This window comes from Cydia splendana, chromosome 1 (genome assembly GCF_910591565.1).
Source record: "Cydia splendana chromosome 1, ilCydSple1.2, whole genome shotgun sequence".
Lineage (NCBI taxonomy): Eukaryota > Metazoa > Arthropoda > Insecta > Lepidoptera > Tortricidae > Cydia > Cydia splendana.
In genome coordinates this window covers 3,792,132-3,816,281 of record NC_085960.1, presented here as the reverse complement: position 1 = coordinate 3,816,281, position 24,150 = coordinate 3,792,132, and the positions used below count along the sequence as shown (strand labels likewise).

General features: G+C 38.2%; 2 protein-coding genes across 2 annotated transcripts in view; one reads left to right on the top strand and one right to left on the bottom strand.

Annotated features, from left to right (window-relative positions):
- LOC134789380 (FHF complex subunit HOOK interacting protein 2A-like) overlaps positions 1-24,150 on the top strand; it is a 257,350-nt gene that overhangs the window by 17,035 nt on the left and 216,165 nt on the right. Inside the window, exons 11-13 of the mRNA XM_063760015.1 lie at positions 757-847; positions 1,282-1,814; positions 2,651-2,769. Coding sequence (XP_063616085.1) covers positions 757-847; positions 1,282-1,814; positions 2,651-2,759 — 733 coding nt within the window. The 3' untranslated portion in view covers positions 2,760-2,769. The remainder of the gene's footprint in view (positions 1-756; positions 848-1,281; positions 1,815-2,650; positions 2,770-24,150) is intronic.
- On the bottom strand, positions 8,484-22,669 carry LOC134789502 (UDP-glucosyltransferase 2-like). The gene is made up of 9 exons (XM_063760084.1): positions 22,392-22,669; positions 21,963-22,120; positions 21,338-21,428; positions 20,847-21,042; positions 19,937-20,131; positions 15,286-15,499; positions 14,810-15,029; positions 9,376-9,598; positions 8,484-8,749 (listed from the first exon to the last, which is right to left on the bottom strand). The coding sequence occupies exons 2-9, from the start codon at positions 22,110-22,112 to the stop codon at positions 8,491-8,493; spliced, it is 1,548 nt and encodes a 515-aa protein (XP_063616154.1). The 5' UTR covers positions 22,113-22,120; positions 22,392-22,669; the 3' UTR covers positions 8,484-8,490.

Genomic DNA, 24,150 nt, shown 5'->3' with positions numbered 1-24,150 from the left:
ATTAAAAAATCGCTGGCCCAATATTACAAGGTTCTATGTTACATTTTCAAGATATGTAGTTGTAATTCAATATGACAATGTTCAAATTTCAGTTCGATAAAAGTGAAACATAGAACCCTGTAATATTGGGCCAGCGAAATGGCGCCTCTGCTGTCAAACTCGGGGAGATGATTTTTTCTTAGATCTTCGTCTTCAATCAATAACTCTTTGGTAACATTTAACTAACTTTTCTAACAAAACAATATCATTAACTGGACATGGATAATTAATTACCTCAAGAGGCGCTTATTCTGCAAATCACAAAAGATGATGTCTAAAGGCCCCTGTACATATTGGGCCTGCAGCGCGGGCCTGTCTGTGGGACGCATTTATGCGTTAGAGGGAACAGGTGATATTGCTGTCTCATTCCACCGCATGGCTGCGTCCCTTGGACTGGCCCGCGCTGGCCCAATATGTACAGGGGCCTTTAGTAGTGGGAACCTGCTAATCGATTTTTCCGAAACCTTCGATTAATCGATTTTTTTTTCATTAGAAAACTATCGATTGATCGAATCGAAATCACTATTACTAGAATGCATAAAGTAGATAGTATTTTTAACATATCATAGAGCTTCGATACATTTGATGCCGATATACACCAAAAGGGTGATGATACAAATTCAAAATCTCCCCGACGATCTGTGATTACTTTAAGGCCATATTTAGTTTGATTAAAGAAGTTGTTCCTGAGCGGTTGTTTTATTTCGTTTCTTGCAGCTTCCTGCTGCTGCTGCCGCGCGCCATCTTGTCCGACCCGGTGGGCGCCGACTATGAGCATTACATACACGATGCGCATAGGCATTATCAGGTAAATACGAAGAAATAGAGACAAAAACAATCATTTGTAATAATCAATTTACCAAAAAAAAACAGAAATGTTGCGGAAATAAGTAATTCACGATGCTCAGTGAAGTTTGTAATAACTATAATAAATTGTAGATAGACATTGAGCATTACCAGGAATGTGCCATAACAAATCTATTACGAGGTGTTCTGTCGTATCGTAAGTAAGTTAACGGACCAGTAAAAAATACACGATTATTTTAAAAATACTGCATAAGAAAAAATATAGGTAAGTATAATATCTAAGTGTGCTCTATAAATGGATAAAATTACTTGTCTAATACAAATATACGTGGTTTACATTCTGATATAAATTCTACACAATACAATAATATTCTGATTAGTTTAAAGGTTAAATATAATTCATCCCTTATACAAACGTCCCAAAAACCTTTCCAGTTCTGGCTGGACGTAACGTCCACGTTCAACTGGCCGTCGGACGCCTACGCCGACAACACGGCCTCCTCCACCCACAGCTACGACAGCCGCCCCGAGGCGGACTTACACCTCGACGACGTCTTCCAACACAAGGACGCCCCCTGCCACAAGTGCGAACAGAACGAATGTTTCACCCAAAGACTCGTCCTGAGAAGCCAAGATTTAAACACAAACGATGAGGAGGATTTCGACGAAGGACCGTTCTTCAGAATGCTTTTCAAACTACTCGCAAACATGCCCAACCAACCCTACCAGTTAAACTTACACCTCACATCAATAATATCTAAGCTAGCTTTACTCCCACACCCGAATTTACACGAGTTCTTACTCAATCCGATGTTACCGACTTCTAAAAAGACGGTTACGTTGTTCAAAACGCTGCAAGAGTTAGCGAAGCGGCTGACCATGGAGATACCGAGGCTGAGGAACTATAAGAAGGTGATAGAGAATACGAGGCTGCATTTGATGAGTGAAGATCCTATATTTGATGAAAGGTAAGAAAACTGATGGTATTTTTTTCTACATTGATAACCGAGAATTCGTAAATCTTATTGCAGAAACATATAGTTCACCGATGGCGATTAAGGATCTTATGGACATGCCTACAGATAATTAGTCACTGCTCGAATACACCCCTGATTAGCTTTATGTTTACCTATTCTTATCGATTTATTTTCAAATTAGCAATGCATCTCGTTTATATTGGATGCAACCAGGGCTCGGAACCGGTTTTTTTTAAAACCCGAAATAGCTCAATTATTTTATGCTCTTTACGTAGGAATGAATCATGTATTTAGATAACAACTTCGTATTATTAGATTATCCGATTAAAAATGAAATAATAAACCAAAGAACGTAATAATACCGGTATTTTTTGTATGAAGTGAAAACCGGTTCCCAGCCTTGGAGCCTCCAAGGCTGGGAACCGGTTGGAGGCAACCTTGATATTATATCGTATTTAACAACGCTTAGTCAGAGTAACGTAACTTACCTACGCGGTTTTGTAGTCTGAAAGCGTAAAATGATGAATGAGTATGCGTCTGCAGAGTACCTACCTACACCTCTTTAGCACCACAGAGTCCAGAGTACAGGTCTAGGGACCGTGCTTAGAAAATATTGTATTCCATTTTTTTTATTAAAATTAAATTTTCCTTTTACTGACGCTTAGCCATTCACTGCAAGACATTTAGAATTATTTGTTTAAATTTGAACTTGAATAACTGTTAATAGAGTAGAATTTATAAGTTTTATAACGGCAATAAATGGAACAACATGCGGTTAAGAGTTAGACGTAGGTGGACAAACTGTAATACATTTTATTATCTTCCAGCTGCGACCACAACCAACTGGTGGAAAGTCTAATAGTCCTAGAAGAATTCTGTAAAGAGCTCGCCGCTATAGCCTTCGTGAAGTACCAGCATGCTCACGTCAACAGATAAGACTACCTACGTGAACATCTGCTTCTATCGTCAAGGAATCACGGACCAAAGGGTGAATGTTCGCGTTTAAACAGCGTTTTTTCGTCAATATCGTCAACTAGGGATGTTCAAATCGATTAGAAGCGAAAAAAATCAATAATCGAAAATCGGATGGGTCAAAATAATTTATTAGCCGATAAACGAAAAATAAAGTATAATTTGTATAAAAAATCATTCGATTATTCAAAAAATCTATTTGAAAAAGTCATATATCGATTAAATGAATGACCCCTATCCATAAAGCAAATATTGTTACAGTGATAAGAAACGGGCCTTATTATAATATTCGTTGAAATATTCACTATTCACTTTGTATGTACATGTACCAAAAGTTAGTACTAAAGTGGAGTTTACATTAGATGAAAGTTATTGCGCACGGTTTTTCTAATGGTGGTATTACATAATAATGATACTAAAACGCAGTTTTTGCGCTCGAAGATTCGCCCCGAAAGTGGTAGAATAAGGATGGCTTTGCTTGTTTTATTAAAATAAAATAGGTACAGTTTAGGCCTTATGTTTCTGTCATTAGAGCTGTGGTCAATATACTTATGGATCGTTTTCTGATTGACAAATGTGAAGTTGTAATGTAATATGGTTTATTAGCACGTGGTTTAAATACACAAACTAATTTAATTCGAATAAAAGAGAAAACTCATAAAAGAAAGGTATGTATATGTATGTAAGGCTTTCGCTCTTACACAGACAGCAAAGAGACGGATGGTTTATTCAGAAATATCTATATAAACAAAATTGGATTGATCCTGTCGACTGCGCCAAGTATTTTGTTTTTAAAGTATGTTTGTTGGTATTTATTTTGTTAAATGAGTCACATATTAGTCTTAATAAAGTTAGGTTACCGATGCTTTTATTACGCTTATTCATTATTTAATTTTTAATTCTAACAATGCAATATGTTTTAGTTCACTAGTCTTACTTATAGGTATATAGTTACTTTACCATTGTGTACGGTTAGCATAAATAAACATTAGGTGTTGCTTTATTGAAACATACACCTATATTGTATGATGTCAAAGGCTAGATCTTTGGATATTGAGTTTTTGTATTTGTTTACCTTAATTCAGACGCATTTTTAGTTGTGTATCATTTTATATATGACCAGCAAAATTTTTAACACTACTGTCACTAATTAGCCTGTTGCCTGATATAAATTAAAAAGTAATATGTTAATAGCACATAAGAAATTTAACTAATAACTGAACTTATTATTTATTTATAGTATCATCTTTTAGCTCTTTGGATTATGGAGCACGATCGCTTGATATCCTATAAAAATTATATGTTGGATACGGCCTTTAAACTGGTAACACACTATCGCACCGCACCGCGACCTTGGTGCGTCGCACCCATAAGTGAGAGCGAGAAAGAGATATCTGTTTCGCGGTGCGGTGCGATAGTGTGTTACGGCCTTTACAGGCAAGTGTCGATGGTTTTTCTCGTACAAAATAAATCTCATCAATAAGAATTTATTTGAACTTAATGGATTAAAGGAATTATGTGAAATAAAAGCTACCTATATCCTATTTAAATGACTCTGTTCTTAAGGTAAATAGAACATTATAAAGAGTTTGTCGCAAATTATAATTATGCTTGTCTGGCCAGAATGTATGCTTTAGTTAGTCTAACTTATTTATTACATTCCCTATTTACTATCGCGTTATAGGGTAAACCAACATTCATCCGTTTTTTAAGACATTTGCAAAGAGAGGATTGATTGTAACAGAGAGGTAAAGTCTAAGAAAAAAAAAGTGTCCCTTTGTTTGACATCCAAAACAGATACCGCTGTACTGCGCCCATAGAAGGTAGCATCCTATAGAAGTGGTGTGCGCGTGCCTCCGTGATGGACAAAACATACGCAATGCGACAATATTAAAAACACGTTTTAACATTCCTGACAATATACCAAAACCAATCTACGTAATTCGGTCGGGTTATTTGTTGCCCACCATAACCCATACTAAATTTATGGTGGGGAACAAACAAAAAGTGAGACTGTAACAAGGACAAGCAATAGTACCGCTTTCTCTGCTACTTCTACTGAAAGTCCTATAAGTGTATCTCGTTCTGTCATTTGGCCCCTCCCCCGTTTCATCTCTATATTATTGTACCTCTATGACTGCGCCAATTTTGTTTTACGGTGACTGAATTGTCAAACGTCAACTTTTGACAATCAGAGTTACAGCAAAATGTACGAAGCTGTACAGCGCCATCTCGTTTACCTGTAAAATTTGAAGCACGAAATTGTCTTAGGTTTTACGCATCTTACTCAAACAATGTATCATTGAAATTAGTGAAGAAAATCAAATAAAAACTGACCATCAGCGTCATGTTAGGTTCCAACCACTACAAGGAAGGTTTACCCTGGCTATAAGAAACGAATGAATAACTAGCAAATTTATTTATTATAAGTTACTTACCTGATATTTTGATGCACAAAATTGTTACCTGTTTCGCCTGTTGAATAAAACGTTGAAAATAATATTTGAAGTTTTATTTTTTTCCACCTTTTTTTTACGAATTGAATTGAAATGAGCTGTTATGTGGGGTGAGGCATTACCACGGCATTACTATAAGTTGGTCAAGCAGATCTTGTCAGTAGAAAAAGGCACGAAATTCAAATTTTTTATGAGACAATATCCCTTCGCGCCTACTTTTTTCAAATTTGCCGCCTTTTTTTACTGACAAGATCTGCTTGACCATCTATACCAGGTGTCTAAATTTTTAGGGTTCCGTACCCAGAGGGTAAAACGGGACCCTATTACTAAGACTTCGCTGTCCGTCCGTCCGTCCGTCCGTCCGTCCGTCCGTCCGTCCGTCCGTCTGTCACCAGGCTGTATCTCACGAACCGTGATAGCTAGACAGTTGAAATTTTCACAGATGATGTATTTCTGTTGCCGCTATAACAACAAATACTAAAAACAGAATAAAATAAAGATTTAAATGGGGCTCCCATACAACAAACGTGATTTTTGACCAAAGTCAAGCAACGTCGGGAGTGGTCAGTACTTGGATGGGTGACCGTTTTTTTTTTTGCTTTTTTTTTGTTTTGTTTTTTTTTTTATATGGTACGGAACCCTTCGTGCGCGAGTCCGACTCGCACTTGCCCGATTTTTTTCTCTCGCTCCCACCTAAGTAAATAAGTTCTCCGTCTATAATATCTATTGCCTACTGGCAGTTGGATTGTATTACACTTAAGAGCGCTCTTACAAGAAAAGTCGAAATAACGCAAAATTGATGATACTAGTCGACGAAATTCAGGACTCTGTGCTCATTATTAGAAACAATGAGTACTTGTTCCAGTAAAAGCGTCTTCTTATCTTTTTAAATATCGTTGTACATATTAGAAAAAGGACTTATTAAATTAGTAATGATTTTTTTTCTGATGGTCGTTTCCGAAAAACCCCGTGAAGCACTGAATATCAAGCTCTTATTTGGAAATGTTGAGAAGTTTACTCTGCTAAACCTGGCTATTTTGTATTACTAATACCCTGTACTTTAGGCATATCAAACGATATTTTTCCTACACACCTTTGAGAAAGAGAAAATCAAAGTAAAACGAACTCAATTTTCTCTCCGAAACAAGTGTCAATTTCTACGAAAATCTACTTAATATCGAAGTCATTTTCATACTCAAGCAATCTGCAACGTTTGCTTATACTGTTGGTATACATTAGTGTTTATGAAATTCTACTATAATTTTTTGGCAATTTTTTGAAAACTACTCTATATTACCGATGACGCGCGCTGCGCCAGCTCAGTGCCGCGGCAGAGCTTGTAGAGGCAGGACATGTGTCGGTCGGCTCCGCACATTTTCAACGGCGACAACGAGATTTTTTATCATTGTGTGCGGCGGGCGCCGTGTAAAACGCTATACTGTGTGCGTGTAAACCGCAACGAGAGACTTTGATCCTAGCACTGTTTTTATAGTACTATAATTTATAATGGTACAGTTTAATAAACTACCGGACAGGATTAAAAATATTTGAAACGACCTGACATTCTATATGTATTAATTTTGACTCAAGATAGTACTCAGGGTCTGATGATGGAGCCGGAAGGTGGTCACCGGTACCAATCAACCATGCAACTAAACCACTTCGTGTTTAGGCTCGTTTTATTCATCTCAACAAGATCTTTGACACAAGATAGTACTCAGGGTCTGATGATGGAGCCGGAAGGTGGTCACCGGTACCAATCAACCATGCAACTAAACCACTTCGTGTTTGGGCTCGTTTGATTCGGCTCAACAAGATCTTTGACTTAAGATAGTACTCAGGGTCTGATGATGGAGCCGGAAGGTGGTCACCAGTACCAATCAACCATGCAACTAAACCACTTCGTGTTTAGGCTCGTTTTATTCGTCTCAACAAGATCTTTGACACAAGATAGTACTCATGGTCTGATGATGGAGCCGGAAGGTGGTCACCGGTACCAATCAACCATGCAACTAAACCACTTCGTGTTTGGGCTCGTTTGATTCGTCTCAACAAGATCTTTGACACAAGATAGTACTCAGGGTCTGATGATGGAGCCGGAAGGTGGTCACCGGTACCAATCAACCATGCAACTAAACCACTTCGTGTTTAGGCTCGTTTGATTCGTCTCAACAAGATCTTTGACACAAGATAGTACTCAAGGTCTAATGATGGAGCCGGAATGTGGTCACCGGTACCAATCAACCATGCAACTAAGCCACTTCGTGTTTGAGCTCGTTTGATTCGTCTCAACAAGATCTTTGACACAAGATAGTACTCAGGGTCTATAGAGTGCTCTCAATGTCCGACACAAGCTTTTCACGACTCTCCAGCACCACAGAACGAGGGATATTGGCACGGCCTGTGTAATAGGCATCTCCAGTACTGTCGTCTGCATAGCAATGAATATCGATAGACAACATGGCATTGATGTGCAGCAAAAACAGCGTTGGGGATAGCACAGAACCTTGCGGAACGCCAGCGTTAATGTCCATGCTATCGGAGCAGCTTCCGTCTACTACGGCTCGTATGCGTCTGCCGGACAAAAAGCTAGCGATCCATTTGCATATTCATCATCATCATCTCAGCCATAAGACGTCCACTGCTGAACATAGGCCTCCCCCTTGGACCTCTATACGTGCCGGTTGGAAGCGACCCGCATCCAGCGTCTTCCGGCGACCTTAACAAGGTCGTCTGTCCATCTTGTGGGTGGACGTCCTACGCTGCGCTTGCTAGTCCGTGGTTTCCACTCGAGCACTTTTCGACCCCATCGGCCATCTTCTCTGCGTGCAATGTGGCCTGCCCATTGCCACTTCAGCTTGCTAATCCGGTGGGCCATTTGCATATTATGGCAATCCATAAGATGGTAACTTCGACAGGAGACCCCAATGCCAGACCCGATCGAACGCCTTCGCTATCTAGGCTAACTGCCAATGCCTCACCTTGACTCTCAATGGCCGAAGATAAGACCTAGCTAGATCGATTTTTCAACCCCGAAAACCCCTATATAGCAAATTTCATCGAAATCGTTAGAGCCATTTCAGAGATCCCTGAAATATATGAATATATAAATAAATATACAAGAATTGCTCGTTTAAAGGTAGTCAATAGAATAGTCAGTCTGTTGCATCTAAGGGGTTCACATTGGAACATATCATATAGGTGACCATCAATTTAATAAAACCAAAAAAAATACTCATTTACTCATTCTTTTTATTCACATCAATCTTCTTCGACATTAACCTTCTTATAACAAAAGCACTTAGTAAAACAAGTACAAATACCAGGGCCAACAGATCGAGGTACATCTTCTGGTACCAGGGCACCAGGAGCGCAGGAGAGCGCAGATGCGGCGCGCCGCGCGTGCGCACCACGTGCTCCACCCAGTGCACCAGCTCCGAGCCGGGCGCACGCCGGTCGTGGTAGATGGACGACAACTCTTTCACTTTCTCTCGGTACCTGAAATGATTTTATATTGAGAAAAAAAATGGAGTAATTCACAAACAAAGACGTCACTTTCAAATAAACCACATCATCAAGCGGAGTAGGTATTAGGTATGCTTGTTTGCGACCGATAATAAAAGTGTAGTGATCAATAATACTATTGCAAAATGTTTAAACAAATGCTAAACATAATACTGCAATTTTGCAAGTTGGTACATCACGATATACACTTTATATATATATATATATATATATATATATATATATATAAAGCCCTATATTAACTTCAAGCTTAAATAAAAAAAACAATGATTATTTTTTTACTATCTGTTTTCAATGCTGTTTATTTGTTTTTCGATGAAGTTCTACGATCATTAAAAACTTACTTCCATTCCATGACATATTTTTCTCAGTGGAATTTTAAATCAACCGCACCTAACTATAAGAATGGGATACCCTTGCATCTACTTAGGAGTTCTTCAATCGCCACTTTCACACATGACACCCCTGTGTTACTTATAACACAGGGGCTGCTTACAGCCGTCACATCCAGCTCTAATTGGTGAATCATAGTTGATTCTTATATACCTACAATAAAAACTTTGAAACTAAAATAATCTTGTACTATCTACTGCACCTACTTGGGATTTCCAATCATCTCTTCGATTGCTAATTTCAAATCTCGTGGAAGCTCGTCGTGGCTCAGCCGAACCTGTCCCGCGAACCCCTTCTGGACCGCTCGGTACACGTTTTGGAACTGGTCTCCGAATACGGGGACACCGAGGATTGGGACGGCGAAGTGGAGGGCTTCGTTGGTGGACAGCAATCCGCCGTGGGTGATGAATAGGATGCAGTTAGGGTGAGCTGCGAGAAATATTTTATGCGAGCAACTACCAACTACTGGATATCGCTACCTCGAAATATATCGATGTTTTATTTTTAATTAAAAACCATATCTTAGGTATTTTTCAAAAATTTTGAAAAGTACCTAGATAAAGATGTGGCCCATCCAGGCTAACACCATGCTGAGTCGGGGGAATATTACTTGTTATTGTTACGTAAATACATGTGTTGTAATGTTTTTTTTTATTCCTATTATAATAAACTATTTCTGTGAAAAGGTATCTTGTAAAGTGTAGGAGTAATTACATTTGTGACCCTTCAGAAAATCCGACGATTTAAAAAAAGAAAACGTTTTTTGGCAAATGAAACATTGGACTCCAAGTTTGCTAGTAGCATAATATTTGTATTTGTACACGGGAGAACCAACTTCGTGCCATAGGGCTCCTGGTGTCTATGTCCTACTCGTTACTTTGCTCAACCTGACGGTATTTTATACCATAGTCCTTGAACATTGGTTCATTACCTGCCTATTAGCAATATGCGAAGTCGTTGGTGGGGCAAATGCAAGCGACGCTAACGCACGACTTGGTGAAAATATGAACTTTCAAAAATATGATCTTCATCTTTTTGCAGCTCCAAACTGTCAAATTTAGCACCATTGCCCACATCCACTATAGGGCTGCGCCACAGTCATGCACGGACCAAATAGGCAGGTAAAGTGGTGTTCGAAGACGACTAAATACGGTTATATTTAGAGGCCAATGAGCCCCATTAGTTAGAAATCAGAAATCGTTTATTGCCAACCATGGTGTTCATGTTACATATATAGTTGTTATAATAAAATAATAGAATCACATGGCACCCTATAAAGGGTATAGAAAGTATTCTTATAGCTAATTAGGCACAATCGTGAAGACAAGTAAATTGAAACGACATATCTTACGTCAATATTATCAGCAGTATTTTAATTGTAAGTTAATCGTGAGAAACAGTCACGCACGGAATATCTGTAGTAACGTTAACTTTTTTAATATTATAAATAATAAATAAAGAAATATTATATGACAATTTTACACAGATCGACCTAGTCCCACAGTAAGCTCAATAAGGCTTGTGCTGTGGGTACTAGACGACGATATATATAATATACACATACAGTGAAACCTGGTTAATTGGCACCTGGATAAATGGAAAACCTCAATAATTGCAACCAAAAGTCCGGTCCCGGTCCCTTGAGACCAAAAGGCCTCTATAATTGAAATTTTGGAACCTCTATAATTGCAATTTAGATTTTAGGGCTTTTCGTAATTTTGCCTCTGTAATTGACCACGTCGCAACTAAGACCTCTATAATTGACACTGTGCTAAAAAAATCCGTTATTTTTGCTCTTCTTTTTACCTCTATTATTGAAACGAGTCTTACTTATTACCTCTGTAATTGAAATAATGTAGTTGTAGACAGCAGAAACAATATTTTAATAGCAATGATCATTTTATTTATATCTTCATCCAGAATTCAATTTATTTATTGGGTATCTATCACAGCCTGTAGTAGGTGAAATAGTTTTAATTAAATCAAAAACAAAGTATGCTTTTTACATTCCAATAAAACTTTCTTCTACAATTCAAGGGAATTTTTTAAACCCAAATGATTAATCTATCTATACATCTATCTATCTATCTATACATCTATACCTACATATAATAAAGCTGAAGACGGTCGAAAGTCTGTACATGGAAGATATTTGAAAAAAAGTTGGCTGGGGATACTTAGAATCGATAACAGAACACGTTCCAAAAGTTTTTAGAATTTTTGTCTGTTTGTCTGTTTATCTGTTTATCTGTTTGTCTGTTTATTTGAACGCGCATCACGTGAAAACGGCTGAACGGATTTTGATGAAAACTTTACTAATCTGTCGAGAAAATCCCCGGCCAGGTTATAGGCTATAAAAATTCAACCCCTAAAAGGGGGGGTAGCCACAACAGTCGATTGACTTAAGTTTGCCCCTGAATCTTATGGCGATACTTAGGAAGGAGGGGCAAACTTTTTCACATATGTGCTACCACTATTGAGTATCCTGGTAAACTAACAGATGGCGCTGCATTTAATACGTTGTGACATGAATAAGCCGCCGAGGAAAGATTTTGCCAAATTAACTCTAGAGGGGGTACGGATATCAACAAAAATAATTAAATAATTATGTTGATTTAATAAATTTATAATACAACAAAATTAAACGACAATAAATTAATTGCCCCTCATTGCACAGTGCCATCTTTTGGGGAACTGAGTAAACATTAAGTAATCAAGAAAAATAAAAATGAGTTTACATAGTTACGTAGTGGTAAAATAAACACACATATCAACATGCATATAATTGCATAATTATTTAAAATTAAAAATTTTCTCGATCATGAATTAATTATACCTAATCGTAATTATATCGCACCCATATCGAATCCATATTCATAAGTAGGTGTTGCCGCCTTTAAGTACTTAATAATGACAACGAAGGTGGGTACTTTGAAAAAAAAAACATTGACCTCTAGCTGTCATTTGCAGTGCCGGATTAACCCTTTTAAGCAAAATAAGCACTTGCTTAGGGCACCACGTCTAGGGGGCACCAAAACCGTAGGCAAAAAAAAACGCGCAGGCTGCATCAGCATTGCAGTCGTCGTGGAGTAGGTACCTACATGAAACTTTTATACATGTACAAGTACCCATCTAATAACGAAGGCTCGTAGGGATCAAGTAAAAGAGTAAGTAGTAAGAACATCTCCAACGTAGGCTTTCGATTTGACCTTACGCGGAGGCCCTTAAAGTCATGGAAAAAAATCTTGCTTTCGGGCTTGCGGCCAGCCGATTTTTTCGACATAGGTTACCGATTTTATAGCGAATTTTGCTTTCTTGCACGCCACATTTGTCGGCCAAGCCGAGTTGCTCCTTAGCCGCGATCCTGAGACCTAACTGTCAAAGTGTTATAAGGGGCCCCGTGAAAGCCGAAAACTAAAAGCATCCTATCAAGTAGCGCTTTCGAGCGAAGCCAAAGAGCGAGCAGTAGAAGAGTCGTGATTACATAGATTCGATTTCAAGCCACTCTTTTGCAGTTCGGCGTCAGGTCTTATGCGAGGTTTTCTGCCTTATGGCAAAGTTGATCTTCTGCCTTAATTACACTTGGGCGTGGATCCAAATCCAAGCTTTCCTCTTTCGCAGCTGGGCCTTCTGCCTTGCTCACACTTCACATTCACTTGGTCAATTCCAAGCTCTGCTTTCTTGCATCTTTTCTGTACAACCTCGCTGAGACCCTTAAATATCGAGCTCTATGCGAAGCTAGGCTGATAGAAAACTGTCCCATCCCTTCTCTGTATGAAACCCTGGATTCGCGCCTGGTTGGGACTAAAAGTAAAAATGTACAACTGTCTATCAAATTGCGTTTTTATATCGAAAAATTTTCGCGCTCGCTTCGCTCGCGTTTTTAATAACTTTCTAAGATATGGCAACTGCAGCAGTATTACTCTGTTGCAACGTTACTGCTGCAGCACTGTCAATTTTCGTGATAAAATGATGTGACTGATTTCCATACTAAAAGTAAAAATGTACAACTGTATATGTACGTTTTTATATCGAAAAATTTTCGCGCTCGCTTCGCTCGCGTTTTCAATACCTTTCTAAGATATGGCAACTGCAGCAGCATTACTATGCTTCAACGTTACTACTGCAGCACTGTCAATTTTCGTGATAAAAATGTGACTGATTTCCATACTAAAAGTAAAAATGTACAGCTGTCTATCAAATTACGTTTTTATATCGAAAAATTTTCGCGCTCGCTTCGCTCGCGTTTTCAATAACTTTCTAAGATATGGCAACTGCAGCAGCATTACTCTGCTGCAACGTTACTGCTGCAGCACTGTCAATTTTCGTGTTAAAATTATGTGACTGATTTCCATACTAAAAGTTAAAATGTACAACTGTCTATCAAATTGCGTTATTATATCGAAAAAAGCCAGGCAGGCCGCTTTTCGCTTAGGGTCAGCGGGTACCGTACCCGCATTGTACGGCCCCATACACGTCGTCGGAGGAGGGGGGGATCAAGCGTTTCTGATCCTCCCCCATTGTGAGGGGAGCCCTGGCGATAAGCCGGGGCTGCCGGAGGGCGCCATGGTGGAATGTCATCCCAGTCGATCCCAGTGCGCCCTCACGAACGGCAGAGAGGGTGAAACGCCGGAGTGGGTTTAGTGGGTAGGGCCAAATTCTCCCCCTCTCTTGCCAGGAGAGGGGAAAGAAGCGGCGAGTCCCACACACCGTGCATAAACGCATTCCCACTCCGTCAAAAAAAAAAAAGGGCGCTTCGCTTTCGCTCGCGCGCGTATACCTTACTGTATCGTCCGATATACATCTCTCTGTCGTTTAAATCACGTGTAAAATTTGAATACTCGTAAGGCCAAAAAAACTGTTGATTTTGGATTGAAGTTTTATTTAGTGGTACCTAATTTAGTAAAATATTTTATCTGGACTACAGTCCTCTAGCATATCCATCTGTCAACTTTACTTCAAGTTCCGCCTCCAGGGGATAGGGAGAAAAATTAGGATTAGAAATTAGCCGCTTACTGACACAGACCGAATTCCACGCGGGCGGAGCCGCGGGCACAGCTAGTAAGAAAATAAAGTAGTAATTAATGTAGTGTAAAAGTGCAAGTATAGACAGAAGCTATATATATATAGACCAGAAACCCAGAACGTAAGCGTGTAAATCTACTTTCAATGGTTATTTGCACCTCCATAAAATAAATTTGTCAGAACGCAACCTCTATTAATGAAAACCTCTATAATTGACACAACGATTTTGTGAACCTCGTTAATTGACACGACCTGCTTAAATGAAAAACCTGGTTAATTGACAAAAAAGGGCCGGTCCCTTGAAATTGCAATTATCCAGGTTCCACTGTATATATAAATACTTATATACATAGAAAACATCCATAACTCAGAAACAAATATTTATGATGAACACACAAATAGATGCCCTTACCAGGATTCGAACCCGGGACCTCCTGCTTCGTAGGCAGGGTCACTACCGACTAGGCTAGGAGGCCGTTGAATATTCTACCGTGACATCAATTTGCAATAAAACTGTAACCTAACCTAACTTAAGTAAGGGACGGGGATGTAGTTATAAAATGCGTTAGAGGAAGCAAGCGATATCAAATGAGGCTCAACTTTTCAAGCCCTTACCTAAAATACTCTGCTGCGGTGCAAAACTGAAAATGTGGACATTCTTCGGCACATTTTCCGGTGTTTCTTCCAGTTTCCAAATGACAGTTTGTCTTAAACTCCCTAACATGGCCAGGAGACCCTGCTTCAGGGTCTCAGGCATGCGCTTGGCTTGCAACATGGTCCCCATACTGAAGTAAATTACCCCATTTTCGGCGTCATCCATGATCCTTTGCAAATCCTGAAAAGTCAAGAACAAAATTCAATGTACCATTTGTGCGCAACAATTCTACTCCAAATAGTACCTACATGAAAATTCTTCTCTTTGCTTTTGTTTCATTTTGTGTCTTATGTGGGATATGTACAGATTATGTAGGTATTCTGACGGACTGTGACCATCGATTAATTGATTATCATCAAATTAATAATTCCCTGAAGTATTTTTAGTTTGTCATCTTGAAGTATCTTTATAAAATGCACCATAAAGTCGCGCTTACTGCAGGTAAAGGTTTTTCTTGAATATGGTACCCAGCTATGGGCACATAGCTCCTCGGCAGCTTGGTGGCCTGTCCGGTCAACACATGCGAGTTGCCCAGCACCAGAGACGCGTTGTATTTCACGTCCTCCAGTAGAGGCAGCTGCCGGCCTCGCATGGCGACCGCGGGGCCGAACGCCCGCTCAAATAGTACTTGTTCTTCAGACATTAGCTGCCTGTAAATAGCATTTAAGTTGAGTATTTATTATTAAAAGTAAAATTGTGTAAATTGACCGATAATATTAAGTTTTTTCTTGGCTAAATCAGAATGTAGGTAAGTCACAGAAGATTTACCTACTAACGGATCTGTTATAAATAGAGATCGAGGGTAAATTGTGGAAATGAACGTTTAAAAAATACATCGGTTTATCCGGCTCGAAGGACCATTTTACAACTTACGGTTCTGTGTTGTACCATCAACACCGTTCTTAATCTGTTTTATCTAGATATTAAACTAGAGATGCAACGGATAGTTGTTTGGCCGGATACCGGATACCGGATATTCGGGTTGACTATCGGCCGAATATCCGGTATCCGGCCGCCGAATATTCGGCCAGAGGAACTATACCTACATTTCGGTTTTTCAGGTGCGCATTCTGCAGGTTTGACCTGTTTCCTAGAAACGTTCGCGCGGACACATTTCTAGGTTCGAAATGAGTGCGCGTGGGTGGATTTCAAAATCCTGCGAAAACTTATGGTTCGGTCTTTATAAAAAAAACTAGTAGGTTGTGCGAGTTGCAACTTTTTTATATGTTTTTAAGAACTATTATCTTCATGTTCCTTCAATTACCATCTCCAATAACTTAATAGTTTTTTTTATATAAAATGTTTTATGTGTCTAAAATCATCACCGTCTACCGGAAAAATCTGAACCTTTTTGTTTCCAGCGAAAATTATAGCATACCTATCGTACGATTGCGATTTTTCTTTTACTTATATCTTTTCCATGTTGTTGTTTAACACATGACAAAATATGCAATAATTCCTTCACCGAGAAAGTACATTTAAAAATATTTAAAATTTTGTCACGAATATTCGTCAACACCGTCATGGTAATGTCAATGTGAGCTTATCTCCGTGTATGAACAACGAAATACCGCTAAAGGTCCTTGCCCTATTTTTCACTTTAATATAGAATGCCAAAAATGATTTCACTATAAAGTCACATCATTGAATCGTGAGAAATATTACGAACAAATTTGTAAAACGTAGTTTGTCACAACAGAGCATCATCACCGTTATGCTTTGGTTTAAAAAAGTTACAAATGATATATTAGAAATAATTACTGAAATGAATGGCAAACTACATGAAGTTTATTGTGTAGCATAGACATTAAACTACTATTATTCGTATTCTAGAAATAAAAACAAGAAACTCTCAAATCGTCAACACCATACCCATCATCACCGGGAAAAAATGACGACCGGTGATGATTTCATGTGTATGGTGATGACGGTTCTCAGAAACTTTTCTAGTTATTTTGCTATAATTCATTATGAAATTAAGCTGTATGTTTGAAAAACGTTCTCTATGTCTTCTAACACTATATAATGTCTACCTTATAAATGTAGAAGAAGATATAACTATTTCTTTCACACTAGAGGATGGTTAGTTTTTAAATAACATTTTGACTGAAGTAGGCAACATTTAGGTCACTTAGAACTTAGAACATACAAATGTTTTTTTTTATAATCTAATAATGTAAATCGTGCAACTTAGAGTCTGTAATTGCATGTTAGTCGTGTTAAAACAAAGTATTTAAACAAGCAACATATATTAAGTTTTAAGCGACCATAGGCTACGGTACTGGCTCACTATCGTGATGGCCTTATGTTTTTTGATAATATTATATTAATTGATGTATATAATTACAGCAATTAATAATTATACCATTGGGTAGTCACCGGACCCAATACCTAACATTTTGTAACTTATGACATGCATTACAAGTAGGGGTCTTGCAACTTATAAAACACTGATTATATATTAATGTTTAGCTATTAAACAACATATATATGGATTTAAATCATTATAGCTATTTTTAAAGTTAATTTATAAAACAACAAAAATACAAAATTATGCAATGAATCAAATTATAAAAAAAAAAGTAATATATCATAACAATTAAGCTCATTGGTAAGCCAGCAATTTTATAATATGATATAAATACCAAGTTATGCAGTAGATAAAAGATAATGCGGATTTAAACTGATAATAAGAGTACAATATTGTTAATATGATTTAACATTGAAAAAACCGAAAAAAATAAATGAATACATAAATTGCCTGTTACGGAATATAAATTATTTAAAATTAACAATAAAAATACTTGTTATATATTTATTTATATGAATAAAATGTATTTTTTATAATTTTCTAAAAATAATGTATGTAGCTAGTCTTATGTTCAAAAACATGTTATTTGTAATGTTTATTAAAGTTCTAAAGCCTTACAATTAAAAAAAGTTTTTGTTTTATTAATACGTTTTAAATACATATATAAATTAGTTCCCAAATCGTCATTACCGTACATGCAGTGTCATTACCGTCTATAAAAGAGTCATTACCATACCATGGTTGTCATCACCATCTTGCGTTTTTATTTTTCGAAAGCGATAATTTCAAATATAAGCCACAAATGATTGTATAAATACCATAAATATCCTCAATATACAGCCCCCTATTACTTTACCCAGCTAGAATCGTGTTAAATTAAACATTAAAAAAAAAAATTGTATGGTGAAATTTTTTGTGATGAAATCCACCCGCGTGCAAGTCAGTGGAATGTTTAAATTGTTTAAAAATAACTAGTGGCTCTGTGAGCTGTAGACCTCGCGAGCAGAGCTTGAAATAACATGGTGCTAAGAGCTTTAAATACACAGTGTTTTTTTTTATTTCCGTTAATTTCAAGGGTGCATTCCTGAGCTTATATCAAGTAACTTTCTCAAAGACACCGATGTTCTAATTAAGTCCATTTCGGAGATAATCCATAATTTATTTTTTTACTATAGGCCTCTACAAGCGTGTACACTTGCCTTAGGGCCGGCTTACATATTGATTAGTGTTTAGAATGAGTTCATACATTTGCTACTAAAATTAAGTACAATCTCGGTCGATTGATGTACGAAATGACATTGATATGTCACAGATTTCAATTGTTTGGTTGAGTTAAATGTAATGCCCGTGTTACAACAACGCTATATGCTACATTTAATTACTTTTTAAACAAAAAAAAAAACAAAAAAGAAAACAAAAAAAAATTTTTTTTTTGAAAATTAACTATGCCATTTAGTTCTTATAAACGTACTTAACTATATACCCCGAAGTTAATGGAATTCAATAAAAATACGGTGTATAGTAAATTAAAGAAAAACAATACGAAATTTATGTGTAAAAAAATACAAAAAGTTATAATATCCCAGCATACAATTACTGGGGATCGAACCCAGACCCTCTGTGCAAACAGAAAAAGCGAACGTTTACAAACTGAGCCAAATAGTTCTTAGATGGGTTGACGAAATTTAGCTACTCCTTCTCAAATTAAAATTAGTTAAAATTAAATATCTAAATACCGCCTAAACCAGCGATAATTTTTTTCTGCATTTTTTGCTATTAACTCTGTAAACATGTCTCAAAAAGAAAAAAGTCTTATGATATCGATACGACAATTTGTTTAGGCGCCAGGTATCACGACTCCGCCATTTTTAAAAATTTCCAAAAACCGGATTGACAAAAAATTTTTATTTAGTCATAAAATTCGGTCACAAAATTTCACGAGAATCGGTTAAGAATTGCGACCTGTAGAGGAGAACATCCGGACATACGAAAGCAAAATGCCCGAGTCAAAACGTAGACCTTCGCTTCGCTTCGGTCAACAAGTACGACTATGACCGTGTCTGTTTCTTAAATTCAATTTGTTTACTCCAAAAGCAAGCAATGATACTATCCGGTATCCGGCCGGATAGTAAATTAATGTCCGGATAGGCCGGATACCGGTTAGTAACCGAATATCCAGTGCATCTCTATAATAAACTATAGTATAGGTATAGCGGTAAAGCGGCTACGAGTAGATTATAGTGATGTACCGACTATTGATTTGGCCGACTAGCCGTCTAGCCGACTAATCGGCGCTCGGATGGCCGATTAGTCGGCCGACTAGTCGGCTAGTCGGCCAGATCATTAGTTTCGTTTAAGTTCGGTTCAGATCACTTAAAAAACAAACGTTTTTCCCCCTGCGTCGCGCTATTCATCATATTATAGTAACGCTAAAAAATAAAATAATATAAATAATAAAATCCTAAGGCTATTCATACGACAACCGGACAAGAAAGCGACCACACGGTCAATAATTCGAACAAAAGTTTTCATAAGCACCCTAAATAGGAATTTCGGTAAAATAGGTGAAAAGTTAATGGTAAATATTTGCTGTTTATTTCTTTTTGCCCTGATTGTCTATCACTTATAAAGTGCCGACTAATCGACCATTTTTGCCGACTAGTCGCCGACTACAAATGAGGCCGGATAGTCGGCTTTCCCGACTAGTCGGTACATCCCTAGTAGATTATAAAGATGAATATATTTTTGTGTTCACCGTACATATAATAAAACTTACCATTTGAAATATTTGACCTTGGCGATGTGCCACAACTCCCTGATCCGCTGTGCGAACGTGAACGGCGGGATGGCCCTGGAGTGGCCGGCGGGAACGTAGGACGGGTCCGTCCATTCGTCTACCAGGGACAGCACCAACCCGTGGGGCTCCAGCGAGGACAGCCAGATGAACGGGCAGTTGAACACGGAAGACAAACTGCGATAAGTTACAAGACGCGCTTATTGGTGATTTTCAGTCATTTAATTGCGAAGTTGTATGTAAGAGCACTGCACTAAAGTACTGGAGCCATGTACGCTCACGCCACGCAAGCGGTGAGCCGTTTCTTATAAGTATACGAACGTCTATTACGCGTACACGCGACACGCGTCCGTTATGCAGACGGCACAGGTGAATAAAGGAATTCACAGAACACAGTGTGTGTAATCTCAATGCCTTCGAGTTGAACCTATAGCACAAAACGAATCAAATGACATAAAAGTCATAATACTCATAATTCTCTTACTTAAGAGCCTATCAACGTGCACACTAGCACATTAGCAGTGGCTAATTAATCGTGATTATTTAAATTTAACGACAGATTCGACAAAACGACAGTGACAAGTTAAAACGGCCGTTTTTGTTTGTCGTCATAGAGCGACGAATCCAGCAACATAAAAACATGATAAAAACTAGTTTGATGTATTCAAAAGGTACTTACTTAAATACAAAATACAGTACGTAGCGGCCTACTTTTTTTAAAATATCTTTCGTTAAATTTTAAATAATCACGATTATTTAGCAGTGGCGTTAGTGTGCACGTTGATGGGTCCTAACACAACACTGAAGTATCTATGCAACCTGAAGGCAAGGAAAATACATGTGTTTATTCCCAGACAGTAGACACACTTGGATGGATATAAGTAGCGATTACCCGACTAAAAATTCATTGAGATTCCAATCAAGAATGACCAAGTCGAACTCTTCTCTCGTGTCCAACATCAACTTCTGCACGTCTTCATGCATGGCCGTATAGTTAGACACCATTAGATGCTGGTGGATTACTACGTTCTGGTTGAAATTGATCTCTTTCCCCTGCCTCAGGACCTTGTCAATGTCACACAAGTCCTCTGGAAATAGATTTTAATAAATATTAATGTGAAATGTGAGCCTACATGCATTACATACATAGTTGACTAGGTACAGGATCCAATATAAGTACAACCGCCTTCAACCTTCAATGACCTGACAGGACATGACAGATGCATGGCATGTCTACATTTATGAGAAGTTTACCTTAAGGATTAGGACTTAATAGGTACGGGGTCTATATTGTGTATGTGTGTGAATAAATTTAACTAAACATTTAGTCATGAGAAACTTAAAAAATCTCATTTCATTGATGATACGTAATTATGTACTTACCCGGGTTAAAAGCCTTCCTGGTAGCTGAGACGTCGATCTGCCGTAGCCTGGGACCAGATAGTTTCGAAGGGACTCCTGTGATGTATGTCACCTAAAATTGGAGTCAGACTGAGTCGGTACTGAGTCATTTAAGAAGTGGAATAGATACCTACAAGCCTTCTCTGTATCTACAACAGATCTAACTAGGAAACAAATCAAATTATTTTATGAAATATTTTTTGATTTGTTTTTTAAAGTCACACTACTAATATATATGTATAAATTATAAACTAAAATAGATATCAAATATCACACACTAAAGAAAAAGTGACCAGTCCACCGGTGGCCGAAGCGGAAATCGAACCCGCGTCATCAGCTTACGGGGCTAACGGCCTGAATACTAAACCACCCGATCACGGCGGTATATACTCGTCCTTTTCTCTGGTCTATGCTATATTTGAAAGGCTAGGGAACCCTTGACCAACTCTAAGGGCAAGCAGTGTGTACTTGCACCTCCTATACGAATCCTTTACTTGATACAGCATTACTGATGGATTACGGGTTTTTCCCTGCCTGTATGCGTGGTGGGGCCAGAGTTGGGCTGTTTAAATTTAAGCTAAATTTTGCAATGATGTAACAGTTTTACATCGTGTCCGGCGGCCAGGAGATGGCGCACGACCCCCTCCCCGAGGATGCTGTGGCTCCTGCCCCCCGGCAGAGGGAACACCACCAGGATCCTGTAGCAGCAGCACCAGTCCAGCAGGGAAATCAGGACTATACTCGCCGAGAGCCTCATTCCTGCTTCTGGAACATACTTATAGTCACAAAACACTTAAGCAGTGGCGTAGCGTAATCTAGACATGGGCGAAATCACATCTTCCCTTTTCTTTCACTGTGCTCGAAAGGGCCTCGCGCGTGCCCCCCTTGGGGCCCACTTCGCCCACGCCTAGCTACGTCACTGCATAAGCGTCAATGAGGAGAAAACCGATTATCAGATAAAGACCGTCTACAAGCTCTTTCGTCGCTTCTATCTCTTGTGTTTGTAGGTAGGTACATATAATATTACTCAACTTACAGCAAGTCGCTGTAGAGGGGAAAGAGCGAAGCCGTTCCTTTTTGACTGTGTCTGAGCGAAGTATGTATTCGAACACCAGATTTCTTGAGACAACTGTGCATGCAACTAAGACTTGAGTTATCATTCGAATATTTTATTGTATGTTTAATTACACTGAAAACGTGCAATGTTGCATGCGCAACATGTTATGAATTCATTAATAGGTTATAAACTGTAAAAGATGTTAAATGTAGGTAATAAAGAAATAGTGACCAAGCCTTCCAACGACCAAGGCCGGAATCTTCTGTTCAACTTACGCGGCTAACACAGTGCTGCCGTCCTAAGCTAAAAGGCGGTATCTCAAAAACAAATGAATTTGAAAATTTCAGATTAAGATTTTAGATTACATTTTTGCTTCCAATCTTTATTTAAAATACTGCTTTTTATGTTAGCATGACAGAGTGGACCTCTCGGCCATGGCGATACCCGTCATAAATTCTCGATATGCAATCTTTGAAAGACTAAGATGCGCCTTCCTGGAACCTCCTATACGAATCCCAGACGGGATTACGGTGTAACGAGAGAGATGGTGCTGCCAACTGCCATCAGTACATCTATTGTAAACCCACAAAAGCAATAAATATATGAATTAGGAAACAAATCTAATTATCTATCTATCTATCTATCTATACATATAATAAAGCTGAAGACGGTCGAAAGTCTGTACATGGAAGATATTTGAAAAAAAGTTGGCTGGGGATACTTAGAATCGATAACAGAACACGTTCCAAAAGTTTTTAGAATTTTTGTCTGTTTGTCTGTTTATTTGAACGCGCATCACGTGAAAACGGCTGAACGGATTTTGATGAAAACTTTACTAATCTGTCGAGAAAATCCCCGGCCAGGTTATAGGCTATAAAAATTCAACCCCTAAAAGGGGGGGTAGCCGCAACACTCGATTGACTTAAGTTTGCCCCTGAATCGTATGGCGCTACTTAGGAAGGAGAGGCAAACTTTTTTCAAATATGTGCACCCTGGTAAACTAACAGATGGCGCTGAATTTAATACGATGTGACATAAATAAGTCACCGAGGAAGGATTTTGCCAAATTAACTCTAAGTTTAGAAGACCCCTTTTCTAAAATTTCAATCAATCGTACGGATATCAACAAATTTAATTGAATAATTGTGTTGATAATACAATAAAATTAAACGACAGTAAATTAATTGCCCCTCATTGCACAAATGCACAGTGCCATCTTTTGGGGAGCTGTGTAAACATTAAGTAACCAAGAAAACTAAAAATGGGTTTACACAGTTACGAAGTGGTAAAAAAACACACATATCAACACGCGTATAATTTGCATAAAATTATTTATTTTCTCCGTGGTGAATTATACCTAATCGTAATTATATCGCATCCATATCAAATCCATATTCATACGTATCGCCTCCTTAAGCACTTAATAATGGCCACGAAGGTGGGTACTTTGAAAAAAAAACATTGACCTCTGTCATTTGCAGTGCCGGATTAACCCTTTTAAGCAAAATAAGCACTTCCTTAGGGGCCTTAGGGCACCATGTCTAGGGGGCACCAAAAATTATCGAAAAATTTTCGCGCTCGCTTCGCTCGCGTTTTCAATAACATTCTAAGATGTTTATGATAAAGGTGACATTCGGGTGGCGCCTGCAGCAGCATTAGGTACTCTGTTGCAACGTTACTGCTGCAGCACTATCAATTTTCGTGATAAAATGATGTGACTGATTTCTACACTAGACGT